Source organism: Chroicocephalus ridibundus, chromosome 10, assembly GCF_963924245.1.
Source record: "Chroicocephalus ridibundus chromosome 10, bChrRid1.1, whole genome shotgun sequence".
In the NCBI taxonomy this organism is placed as follows: domain Eukaryota; kingdom Metazoa; phylum Chordata; class Aves; order Charadriiformes; family Laridae; genus Chroicocephalus; species Chroicocephalus ridibundus.
Genome location: NC_086293.1, coordinates 3,137,750 through 3,151,681, shown reverse-complemented (window position 1 = coordinate 3,151,681; position 13,932 = coordinate 3,137,750). Strand labels below are relative to the sequence as shown.

The window sequence follows — 13,932 nt, the reverse complement described above, 5'->3', positions numbered from 1 at the left end:
AGTACCTCTGATAGTTTCCTTTAAAACAATGTGAAGTTTCTAAGCATAGTGTTCCCAATAAACCAGTTTTTCCAAATAAACTAAGTGGATAAAAATTAAAGTGAGTGGCTGTTGGGATGTTGTTCACATTGAAACGAATTTCCACTGGCATTGTTGACTTTAATGAGAGCAGGATTGCATCTTTTTAGCGGTACTCTTTTTATGTTAATAACTAATTGTGAAATATGTATTTCAGTATACTTTAGTATAGACTTCAGTGTTGAAGATCACATTATATATGCTTTTTATCACAAAATACTGCATGATGGGATGATAAGGATACAAGGATGTCAAAGGAAAGAGAATTGTGTGTGTGTAGTAGGTAGATTCAATTCATATATGTGTTTTATGTGTATTTTCAAGACACTGAAGACTATACAGGAAGCTTTTACATAGCTACTGATTACAAATACTTATGTCCTTGACTTTCTGTCTCCCTTTTTCTTGCAGGGCCAAGGCTTTTCGTGGAAAAAAGGTCCATGGAGAATATGACATAAAGGTTGAACAGGTAACTAAATGACTTAATCTGAATGTTATTTTCATATTGTGTCTTTATACAACTACCTATATATGTATAAATACATACCTCCTTGGAGGTATTTAAAAGACATGTAGACATGGTGCTTGGGGACAGCCTTAGCGGTGAACTTGGCGGTGTTAAGTTAATGGTTGGTCTCGATGATCTTAAGGGTCTCTTCCAACCTAAATGATTCTAGGATTCTATATGCATATAAATATAGATGCTTTTGTACTATGTACTTTTGTATGTATCATGCCATTGTACTGAAAAAACCCTCACGAGTTAAGTGGAACACTCAAAGATTTAGTTATGTTTCATTCTAACGTGGCACTTTTTAGAGGATTCTGACCATAATTTGTACAACATGAAAAGCGTGTTGTATTCAGAAGTTGTTGCTTAGAGACTCTGAATTTCCCAGACGCTCCATGAATTACGTGCTGCATTTCTGTATCACAAATTCCTTCACTTAAGAATATGCATACACTCCAGTTGCAGTGCTAGCATGTGGGGATTTAAAAAAAAGAACTGAATAAATATGGAGATATAATTCAGGGTGCATTCGACTTACGGCTGTTTTATTTGAGCTAGATATCTGAAACTACGGAATTAAGTAAGTCTTTTCGCTTGCTTTTCAATCTCGAATTCCATGAACAGATGCTACTGAAAGAAGCTTCAGTACTTAAACTGAATTGTTTTGTCATTGGAATTTCAAAGGGTGAGGGAAAGTTATCACTGGCTGTGTGGATTCGACTTACCTAAATGCACTGTAATAGTGCAGCATCTAGCTTTGCTCCATTTACGCCACTGAACGTCTGCTGATGTTCTTGGCTTGGAAACGCGGAAAGCTTTGCCAGGGATCTTCGAGAGTATTGAGGGAGAGATGGGGAAAAAAAGACAAGCTCTTTTGTCCCAAAATACCATTCTCACCTAGATCGGGCCATGTGGTTGACATTAGACACACTGTCTCTTTAATATTAACAAAAACTGTGTGTAAGCCTAGAATTTCCTTCATATGTTCTCTTGTAGGTCCAGAACCACCTTTAATCAGTAAGTGATTAAACGTTTCTGACCCCTGCTGTTCACTTTGTAATGTGTCAACACTGTGACAATTGTATACAGGGTTATTAACAACTACTTTGTTGTTCTTTTCCTAATACCGGAGAGCATTATTTTTATACAGCAACCCATCACATACGATGTTTTCTATCACGTGCTAAGCTTTTAAACTACAAAATTTATATAGAGAGTCCTTGTAAATGTTTAATATGATTTATTAATTGGAGAGGTGAGTTGTCAATCTCAGATTAAATAAATCTTAAATGATTCTTTAACGTTGTCAGCACTTACACAAGCATTTCAGTCTCTCAGCGTTTGCACTGTTTTTACAATAATCTGAAAACTGCCCCTTGTGTTTAGAACATTTTAGCACTGATCCAAGAAAAAGTATATAAGGGCATGGGACGGGACTTATGAAGAGACCTCCATGCTTGAAATTAAGCAGGTACTTAAGCCATTGAGTTGGATCAGTGGGTGGAGTCATCAGCGCTTGCCTTAACGGAGCACTAAATTCTGAAAGCCCTAGACGGGTTTCACTTCGGAAGACTTTCAGTGATACCATTTTTCAAGAGGAGACTAATGAGAATTGTGACACTCTCTATTCTGTATTAGTGTCCGGGATAGCAAAGACGCTTTTATTTATCCACTAGAAGACAGTTGGCTGCATTTCAATTATTCTTCTGTGTGATGTTATTGTAAAGTGCCTTGAGAGTCTAAGCTGATGAAAGACTGTGGATAAATGAAAAACATCCTGTCCTTCCCTTTCAAATAACTGTAGATTCAGAGTATGGAAGTGATTCCTTTTAAATTCCACATTTCCAGTGTGAGAAGATACTTTGAAAAAGTTCTTTATTTGTGAATTTTGCAAGTCAATTGTTCATTAGCACGAGATCTTTTTAAAAAAAGAGTAAATGTACGTAAGGGAAATAGAAAGGGGTAAAGTATATGAAGAGACACAAAATGCTATCAGAAAGTATTCTATTTATTGTGGTTATTTTAACACTGCTTTTCTACCGTTTTCTTCAAACTTTATGTAAATGTTCATTGAGTCTGTATTACTATCTGTGATAACACCATACAAAGCAAAAATATAATCTCTACATTTCTGTGCAGACATGAATGAAGAAATAAGTTTGCCACTGCCCCACAGTCCTTTTTCATAAGGTTACTTTACTTTTTGCTTTCTTTGTATTAGAATTTATTCAAATGTGATGTGCCGTATGTGGCAAATAGTGTTGGAGTAATATCCTCTTAGTGCTCATTGTGTTCCAAATGTATGTTGTCAGCAGTTCAGATACTAATACTTAAAATACGGGGTGTAGGAAAATAAAGGTAAAATAAACCAGACTGACTAATGTGAGCCTTCTTTTCACAGGCAGAATTTTCAGAAATCAACTTGATAGCCCACGCTGACGGCAATTACGCAGTAGATATCCAAGTATTTCGAAATGGCACTAAAGTTGTCAGGTAAGAAAAACTGAACAGAGTAACAGCAAAAAGCAATAAATGGCATAATGTACGCATGGAAAAGGAACTGAATCAGGTTTTGTATATGTGCAATAGGGATTTTGACTGATGCAATGCATCTCAGTCGTTGGTGTGAAAAGTAGGAAATGAACTGTCTGCTCAGTGCAGTGAGTCCTGTTGGTGACAGGAGGGAAGTCTCGTGGCATTGTCATCACACGAAAGATAGATTTGATTAAGATGGGAATGGAGTCTAGTTAAAGAATAGGTGATTGGGAGCTGGGGTTATTGATTTGGGTCTTGTCTTTGCTTCAGAAATAAGACAGCCTTGGTGAGTTTGTACAAGAAAGACTTTTCCAGATGAGCAGGATTTATGTCCAACATCGAATCTTTTCTATTGAAACGGGCCAAGTCAGAGCACTTCTCTCAGGACAGTTACTGGAAAATCACTGCCTGTTTGAAAGATTTCCATTTAAAAGCCTGAGATTTCCCAATATGCTGTTTTGTCCAGAAGGGATTATTCCAGTTTGAAGGCAGGGTAATTTTACCATTTTTTTCAGTGAGGACATCAACAGCCCTGTGTAAATATGAGGGGAGAAAATAGGGATGTGTCTCGGCAAAGTAAAAGCTTAAGTAAGTATTAGCAAAATTATTTCAGGCAGTCCTATATTGTGTCTAATTCATGGGAATTACTGCTGGTTTGGCCGGTGCAGTTTAGTGTGGGTTAAACGTCCCAGTCGTTTGGCTGGACAACTGCATTCAGAAAGGTAGATCAAGCCACCAGCAGTCACCTGGTAGTTTACTGCTTATGTTGGTCTTTAGGCAAGAGTAAGAGTTCAGGGAGCTGGACAGCATACAGCATGTCTTGCGTCTTCATGGGTTTGCACAACATCTGTCCAAATAAAAGATTTGAAAATTTCTTAGCATTCATATAAAAAAAAATTAGGGGGAAAAAAAATAAATTGAAAATAAGTGCACTTTATTCTTTCAAACTCACAACTTTTTAATTTCTTGTGTGTTCTAAAAATACCACAGCTTAATAGAACAACCACTTGTGCCAAATCCATGAGATTATTTCCTTAGAAAAGTAAGAAACTTGATTTATTTATTCATTTATTTATTTTAGGTTTTTGTTTTTGTTTTGTTTTTTTTTCCACCAAAGGTAGAAGTTTTGGAGCCAGGAAATCTTGATCGCTGCCCCTTAGTGGCTTTTCTGTAGAGAATTTTCCAAACAGAACACAAATACTGAGGCCAAGTTAGCATCCAAACATGTCAATACCTAATGTGAGTTGAGAACCTCCTTAAAATGGCATCGACAAGGATGTATATTTGCTTATGAAGTGCAAATGAAATGAGCAGTTTATGAAAAAACTTTGTAAAACTGCTTATGTTAAGAAACAGAGCAATCTTGTTGTGTCATCAGAAAGCTCTGATAATAAGATGACAAAGGACTTATCAGTTTTACAGGTAATTTATTTAACCCAATAGAACTACCTGGAGTTGATAAATTTCACTCAAAGGTGTAGGAAATGTCTGCCTATGTGTGCATGCTTTCTGGTGTGAGAAGAGACATGATGGAACAGCAGTTCTCTGTTTCTATGATGATTTCTCTGGAGATACAGAATATTTTTGAAAAACAAAAGTATTTTTCATAGATGTCCTGTATCTTCAATAAGTACTACTCTTTATGTTGCTTTAAGCCTAGTCGCTTTGTGGAGTTTATTGCCTAAAGCTTTGAATTGTACTTCCTGTGTCACTGAGGAATGAGAGATGCTGATGGATGTTACTTTACGTGTTCAGTTGGTAAGAAGCTTCATTTGAAATCCAGCGCTAAATATGGGTCAGACATTAGGATGCTTCTGTCTGTCTCTGCTATCAAGGGTGGCCCCACTAGTATCATGTTGGATATGGACTATGACCATATTACTAAAAAGGGGATGCTGAGGTGAAACGTCTTAAGTGTTATTAACGTGAGGTCCAAAGTGACCTTGTATCTTAGATTTATGAGTAAAATATTAGTCTGTAAAATCATAGCTATTTCAATGACAACGTTTTGCTGCCTTAGTTTAGGAGGAAAAAACTGTGTATCAAGCACCTGCTTGTTTCGTTTTTGTGAATGAAAATCAAACCATGAAAATTGTTATCTCCTGTTATATAATGCTGAGATTTTGGATCTTTCAAATGCTTGAGCTGGGATTAAAATTTTTCTCATGACCTTCTTTTGTATACACAGTCATTCTGTCCAGCAGTAACTACAGAACTAGAACAATTATGTAAATGGCTCTTGTCCCTTTGAGGAGCTTTTGCAAAGCAACATACATGATCTTTCTTTTTTTTTAAAGTACATTCCCCAATTCCCCAGTTGTTTCATTAAATCAATATTTTAAAGGACACTTTCTGTTCTTTTATTTAAAAACACAGCGCTGTCTTTGAGAGGATCTCCGTAGCACTGTTCTCAAGGGTGGAGGGGATCTCTTTCTTCCACTGAGTGGCCTGCAGTTTTGATTAAGGCATCATTAGTCCTCTAAGTATTATACTTGTTCTGTGCTGGTAAATGGGATTTCCCTGTTTCAAACACTTGGCATACCATCATGAAACCTGGATCACAAATTCTCAGAACTATGCTACAGATATTTTTTTTGAAACTTGTTAAAGGCAGGTGTTTCTCTGCAAGTTTTGCTCATCGGTCTAGAGTGTCGTTTTGATGACTCTTTATAGCAAATCTTTTGAATGTTGCTTTTGCCAGCTCATGCATTGCATTTGACAGCCAACTTCGGACTCCGGCTGGTATACTTGCACTGCTGCATTCAGCCTGCAGTCTCCAAAGTGCTTAAGCAGTCTTAACATTAATTTTAGTTGGTTTGGTTTTTGTTTTGTGTTACTAGAGGGAGATTTCTGAATAATTTTTTAATCTTTGGACATATTTATGCAAGGCATATAAATAATTACACTAATTTACTACACTAATTTAATTTATGCTCCTGAAGGAGGTTGATAGCTTGAAGGTAGTCAGTGTTTTTTCCACCTGTAAAATTTGAATACAGAAGAGAATCTTTCAACAGTCAAGTTTAGGAGCAAATTGCCCCTTTACTGGTGGCTCTGCCCTGTTGCTTTATGTATTCTGTTTTTCCAAACCTTCCTCAGTAACTAAACGTCAGGGTTTGAGTGAGGTGAAGGTGGTGTCGGAGTGTTCTCGAAGGTGTGTGGTGACAGGACAAGAAGCCACAGAGGCTGCAACAGGGGAAATCCTAATTAGATACAAGAGAGAAAGAGGAAAAAGAAGTGCAGCTGTAAGTTTAGGAATTCATTTTGATAAGCGTCTTGATCAAAAGTTGAATTGTGATGATCTCCGATTATGGTATGATTCCTTTTGCGAGCAGTGGGCTTGCTTCATCTCTTACTGTCTTTAAAACAGTCTGAGAATAGTTGTGAAAAAAAATTGTTCCCAAGAAGCTTAAGTTTCTGGCAGATATATTTACCTGCTTTTTTTTTTTTTTCTTCTCATTGCTCAGGAGCTGGTGTACATACACTCTGAACATACTCGGACTTTATAGATATGATTTATCTTTCAGTGGGAAAACAACCTGAAAAGCCGTGATTATTTTTCTCTCCGCTTAATGGAGCCACATTATTGACTGGATGCTGATGTTTTCTGAACATTGGTTAAGAAATGATGTGGTACAGATTTTCATAAAGCCGTAGTAATTCTTTCTGTCTTTGTAGCATTTACCTTTATTTTGAGTGTACTTCTAGTGCTTCTCTATATATCAGCTAGACATTTTTCCCTTTTAAGATTTTGCTGGTTGAAGGAAAAATGATTTGATCGTTGACTTTTAGCAACATATCTTTTTCTTGCTAGGTCGTTCAGGCCTGATTTTGTCCTTGTTCGACAACATTCATTCAGTATGGCAGAAAATGAAGATTTCCGTAACTTGATCATTGGAATGCAGTACGCAGGCATCCCTAGCGTCAACTCCCTGGAATCGGTCTATAACTTCTGTGACAAACCCTGGGTGGTAAGTGATGTACAGAAAAGTTCTTCTGGTGCAAGAAGAATTTGTGACTTTTTTTTGTTTGCTTGTTTGGTTCCCTTTCATGAATATTGAGTATCGAACTGCAAAGTTACTTAGCAGAGCAGTGAAGCAGTAGTGAAAGGAATAAAAAGTAAGCTTAAGGTATTTAATTTTTTCAAAGAGCTAGTGTAGGCAGTGTGGAGACAGAGAGAAAAAATATTTGTTGTACAAATAATGAAATAAGTGAGGAAACTAACGGAAAGCCTGTCCACTGCTAACATACTTCTTCAAGCGAGGAAAGTGTGTTTATTCACAATTTGTCTGGGAAAAGCAAGCTGAGAATATTTTTCATGTTTGTGGTTTTGAACATAATTTAAACAGACTTTTAGCCAGTGTTTTCCTCCTGCCTGTGAAATTTTTGAGGCTATGCTTTAGCAAGGAAATCTGAAGCTATTCGTTTCCTCATTTGAAAGCTCTTTTCAGAATCTTGTGCATACGGGGTAGGAGTTGGTCTTTTCAGTTACACCTAGAGTAATGCGATACGCTGGGGAATCACTCGTATTTGCTAGTTTGAGTGTAGGAGCCAATTCAGTTTTTCATTATGTGCTTTGTAGTGATGGAGGTAGAATTTAGTGATCCTTTTGGTTCATAGAGAACTAAACATTAGTAGCAACAAGATAAAATATGGTGCTGTAAAAGGTGATTATCAGCGGTGCAGTCACTGTTCCTACAGTAGATATATTCAGTTGCCCAAGAGCTAATGAAGCGTTAAAGAATAACGCTTGTTATAAACAGGCAAAGCTTCATCACTTTTTCCTCTGGTGTCTGGGAAAGAAAAGAACAGTTGTCAGTATTCTTCACGCTGAAAGAAAGTTTTACTGTAATACTTTTTATTGCCTAGAGGATGTTTATTTTTTCACACTTACTATGAAAATCCCTCCAAAAGATTGTCAGCAGATTTTAACATATACCTCTTGCAGCTAACTTTATTATACTTTTATGTTGCAGTAAACTACAGTGGGGAATAAATAATTGATAGAGCAATTTTAACTTCTCAGAATACATATTGTACATTGCTGAATCCATTCTTTTAATACATCACATTTGCTATGCTGTGTGGCATTTCTTAATGCTTTGATTCATTGTATGCAGTAAAGCTGGGCATTGAACCAGCAACAGTAGCATTTATATGCAATAATGATGCAAGAAAAAGTAAATTAATAATTCCTCCTTGTGATATTCTCCTGGTGGCATTAGTGTCACGGCCGTTCTTCCACCAAACCAATAAAGCTGTCTCTTTCTTACGACTGGTCTTGTTGCACATAACATTTCTCTGCTGATTTTCACTCTTATAATAATAACTGGGAATTACTAGGAATTGTAGGAATATTTGCTATAATAACTGGAAGAGCTGGCAAAAGCAAATATAAGGTTACATGTGTAAAATAATTGTCGTATTCCATATCTTTTTTTCCCTATACAGTACACCTCACAATCAAATAATAAAGTATTATGCTATAGGCTCTTATTTTAATTTAGAGTTATACTAGTTTAAAAATAGTCTTGAATTACCATAGAGCTTTCTTAAGGTGTGAGATAACAGTTCATGATGAAATGGCTCTCTTCTGAATTGCCATATCTATATCTATGCTTTTTGCAAAAATTCCCTTTTTGATTGAAATGTCTATAGTTTGTCTCAACCTAGATACAAATGAAAATATTTTGAAGATGATTGTATTTTTTTTCCTCTGAGATGTTTCTGCCTTGCCATTTCTACATCTGGCAGGCAAGGTATGTTTTGTTTGAAGTACTCAAATTTTGCACAGCCTCAGCAAGAGTCCGTTTCACATCTCTTAAAATATTTCCTCTCAGAAATAACTATTCTGGAGGCATTGTAAAGTGTCAGACGGGTCACGTGCTTCAAACCAGACAGAGAGGCTGAGTAGGCAGCGTTTGTGTGTTGTGAATATGATCTTGCTTTGCTCCACCAGTGGCCTCAATTCTATGTTTTGATTACCTGTGACCATAAGCAAAGCCTGCACATGTGAGATTGGTTCCCATTCTGAATACGTGGTGGCACCAGACTTTAGCTGGATCCTACGTAGGAGTGTGAACTTTAAATTTGAGCACAAAAATAGTTTCTGTCCAAACACGAGGGGGCTTTGTTTGGGCATTTAACGGAATATCCTGACTTCTGTTCTTTGTGGCAGCGGGAGATGTAGAGACAAGGAGGTTCATGCCAGAACATCATGGAATCTTCATCAGGTTTAGGAATGGTAAACACTGCAAGAAGTCATGCAAACCTGTTTCAACTCAAGCCCAGAATAAATTCTCTGAGGGTAAAAATCCACTGATCCTTTGATTCAGCCAATTTCACGGATATTCAAATAATGCAACAGAAGCCAGGGACTGTTGGTTTTGCTAATATTATCTTATAGTTTGTCCGATCGTACCTAACTCAGACGTGCTGCCCTGCCTATCTGAAATCCCTGCTGCAAACTCTTCTGGGTGCCTTGGGGTGCGCTCCTCAGTCTGTCGCTGCATGCTAGCATTAAGCCTAAAAACCACCGAAGCCCACACTGTGCTCCTGCATGCACTTTGGGACAGTGAATCACACGGTGTTCCCCGCTGTTAAAATGACATGTATTTAAGCTGGACTGATACAAACTTAGTTAAACTGTAGCTAGAAAAAAATAGCAGAATTATTCTGCAAGTTCCTTCATCAGAAACCAGTTCAATGTTTACAGCACTGATGAAAGGCATTGAACCACCTGCCAGTCTAATCTCTGGTACTCTCCATGTAATTGCATGTTTGCAGTTAAGACCATTTTCCTGTTTAAATTTCTGTCTTTGTCTGTCTTTTTCATCGTGGTTTAAACACTAGAATTCACTCTTAATTCCGATTACGTTTTATATTATTTGTAGTCTTAATATTCATGTAAAAAGAAAAGTAGGTTCCACGTCATACACGTTTGTATCTTTTCATGGAGTACATCTTAGTGTCAGAAAGAGTTTCTGAACGCATGTTCAGCAGTCACGAGTGTCCGTGTCAGTTTTGCAGTGGTGCAAGTAAGCAAGCGTGTGCTTAGACTTACCGTTGATTAGCCCCCTTTCTTCATAGCATGTGAAAGATGCCTTTCTGGGCAATTCCTTTGTTAACACGGATGACCTGGTATTTTTGTGAAAGCTATTTCTGTGAAAATTGCAAGTTCAAAATAAAAAATTAGAAATCGTAGCTGTAGGTAGAGCTCTAAGTAACAATCTTTATTAATTGCCGAGAAATAGACTGACTTTCCTGTGAGTAAAATTTGAGTGGCAGAAATGAATTGCAATTTCTATAACAGCAGAAAACGAGTGTCATGGGCGACTGATCACTTACATCCGTGTAAAATCAGGAGTAGCACAGAATTGCTAGGAGGGCAGTCAGGAAAGTTAGACTAGTTGTAAAAGGGCAATGGAATAAAATGAGAGTTAGAATCAAATCTTTGTTTTTTAAATTACTGTTCTTCAAACTATCAGGTCTTTGCTTTTTTTGGAACCTACAGGTCAGGATGGCCAGCATCTCCTTTCAACCCGCAGGGCAGATTCCTGCCCTGTGTTACAAACTGAAGCACCTGCCCTTAGTTTTGGAGCAGAACTCTCTTCCTGCCCTGTCTGCAGACACACAGGGCTTTCTATGCCTTTGCCAATACAGTCAGCAAATTCCTATTTGATCTGAGGTACGTTATTGGGGTGTGGTGGGAAAGCTGCCAGGAACATGCTGAAAACATTTCTGAAAACAAGTCTTAAAGCTTGTGTTTTCCGGTGTCAGGACATAATGTGGTTCCTGCGAATGCGCGTCAAAAGTTCAAAGCGCCATATAACCCTTTGAAAATTCAGGATGCTAGCAACCATGGCAAAGAAAATATTGAAATGAATGTGTGCGGTGAGAGCTTTGCATACTGAAATATGTTAATGATTGGGGATTATTACAGTACTCCCGTTATTTCACTTCTGTGATAATACTTACCACCTACCTCCGGAAAAATTCGTGGTCCCGGCTTGTGAGGTGGATTTCAGGTAAGAATATCAGAAAGGTACTTACCTAGGGGGAAAGCATGTGTTTTATAAACAAAGGCTAAGTTCTTTGTTACTGAGTGCGTGTAGGGCTGTGGAGGAACCGTTTTTTAAGGTTTGTACCCTCTCTTATGACATTTCATTGCATTGTCGTGTCGTAAAGTAATAGTCTTGTGTGTGACTTGTCACATTAAATGAGGTAAAAATTTTACCTAGTTTAATTCACAGTTACATCAAGTTAAGGTGAGGCAAAAATGTATACTTTCCTCATTGGATTTGTGATCCGTCTTGTAATTTTACTCATGTCTAATGCTGTGCAGAACCTGCTGTGAAGCATTTATGAAAGTTTTATAATAGGAAAAAGACCAGCATAATTAAATACCCAAAGTTATGATATATTATTTAAAGTAACAATCTAGATATTTTATTATTTCCTTCCCTTTAGAAAATGTCACTCAAAAAATACGTGAGGTGTTCCTTAACTGAGGCTTATGAGATTGTATGTAATATTTCCGATAGTACATGATGTAGGTAAGCAAAGTAATTGCGGAGGCTGGAAGTAAATGTGAAATGTGATAATGACAGCGCTTGCAGTAATGGGTAAAATCTCCCGCTTATGATTCACGCTGGGAAAATAGTATTTTTAAAAAACCCGCAATTTTCCGGTGTATCGGGTTGAACTTTTAAAAAATTTCTTCTGTCCTGCGTGCATCCTTTTGCATACTTCCTATTAAGATTTATGTGAAATTTGCAGGTTTAAGTGTTGGCATCAGTTAGACCCTGCTGTTGATTTTGGATTCAGTTGCGAATACTGGTGATAGGGTTGCAGTCTCGGGATACCAGGGGTTGTCAGCTGTTCACCCATACTGTGTAGAGCAGATGGCCGGGGGTCAGTTTCGCAGGGAGGCAGGGTTAGGTTAACTGGTGCATCCGCTGAACACGCAGACTCTGACTGACTTCTCAGGCACTGCAAGGTTCAATAGCCGCGGCTGCTCTGGATAGAACACCTTATTTCACTTAAACTTAGACTGAGGCGTGCTAATTACATGCATTACAGTAGCTGGGTTGCTGCTTTGAGGTTCAGATAATGCTGAGCATCTCCACGCTGCAGAGGTTACAGAATTGCTGCAGTTGTACAGACCAAGTGTGTATGATTGAAGAGAATGAAAATTCTCAGAATATTGGTCCAATTCCATGGTAGCAGTTCTGATTCTTTTACTGCAGAGTTAAAACATAGCAGCGTGCATGGCCAGCTGCAGATCTGTTCTCTTGTTAGTGTGCCCTGGGGGGCTACGTGACAGTGGTTGGTATAGAAGGCTTCAAGGATCTGCTGATACGTTAATTACACAGTTACTCTGGTGAAGACACAACCTACAACGTAATAATGGGTCTACAAAAAACATTTGTGAGCACTGTGACCTAAATTAGCTGTTGCCATGCTGGTGGAAGAGTCTGTATTTAGCTTGAAACACTGCCTTGACGTGATGGGGGGGGACGTAGAAAGCCCACTGCAGCACATCCACCGAGTGCGGAGCCTGGAGCAGCTTGTGCAGATGCCTGTCCCCGCGGGATGGGACAGCTGGGTGCCGGGCAGGCTTGGCCTCACGTGAAGCAAACCCTCCTGGCGTCGGGACAAACTGCTACATCCGTTCAGTGACGTGGGAAATAAAAAATAGGAACTGTTTTTTGGTCGGAAGCTGGCAGAGTGAAATTAAGGCCCAGAAGACAAGACATATCTGTATTAAAGAGCACTGAAAGGTCCCTGCATTTTTTTTTTTTTTTACGTAGAGCTCCAGATGTGAACCCATCGTGTACTGAAACATCTTCAAAAGATCACTGGGACTTCATCTGCTTCACTGTAGGAATTTAGTGTTATTAAGGGTTTTAAATGTAAGAGAATTGCCGTGAACACGCTGCTATGCCAAAATTAATTTCCTTGCTCATCTGCAATCGTTCTGAGGGGAGGCTGGTTATGGCTTTTCCTTTTTGTCAAACTTAGTAGCGTTGTAAATCTCACAGTTCTTGTTTGTTTATTTTGGTTTGTGAGCCTGCAGCCAAATACTTTTTTGCAAGTTTGTTGACATTTTTCTTTTTTGCTCCTTTTGCCAAGCTTACGTAATTCTGTGCCTTCATGTGTTGTATTTTACTCTGTGTTTCTTCTGCAGATGATTTTCTACTTATCTGTCTTCATGTTTATACACTTAGGATGCTTCATTTCTCTCTTCTTACCTTGCTTTCTTTGGAAGGTCTGTTTTAACTGCCCTTTCTTGCTGTCTGATGGTATTATAGTACTCTCCCCCACCTTGTTTTCACCCCCTTCGTGTGTTGCTCTTGTGTTTTCCCCCCTCCAAGCTGTACTTTAATAATCTTGAGCAACAGATTGGGGTGCTGGCAGGAATCTTGTAGGCGCTCTGCAGGGAGCTCTCTTCACCCCAGGCTCCTGTTATACAAACTACTGAAGCTAAGCTAACGGGCAGGCACAACCACACAGATGAGTTTCGGTATTGTGTTGAAGTCTCTTCTGGAAAATGAGTAACAAATAAAATGAATGTGCACAAAAAGAAGTCTTTTGAAAACCTATTCACTGTAAATCTATGAGACCTTTCTGTACTATTGCATGTCTTTTTTAGAGAAAGAAATTATAAATTTCTCAATGAATATCTGTTGCACTATAAGAAAGTTCTGTGGTCATTACCAAAAATAAGATTTGTACAATAATCATGAACAGCGGGCTAGAATTTGGCTGGTTATTGCACTTCTCTATATGCACTTCTCTATTTGCCT

The 13,932-nt window shown here is 38.2% G+C and overlaps 1 protein-coding gene across 1 annotated transcript in view; it reads left to right on the top strand.

The window, feature by feature from the left end:
• Positions 1-13,932, top strand: part of SYN2 (synapsin II) — a 195,375-nt gene that overhangs the window by 76,232 nt on the left and 105,211 nt on the right. Inside the window, exons 2-4 of the mRNA XM_063347884.1 lie at positions 490-547; positions 2,991-3,082; positions 6,939-7,095. Coding sequence (XP_063203954.1) covers positions 490-547; positions 2,991-3,082; positions 6,939-7,095 — 307 coding nt within the window. The remainder of the gene's footprint in view (positions 1-489; positions 548-2,990; positions 3,083-6,938; positions 7,096-13,932) is intronic.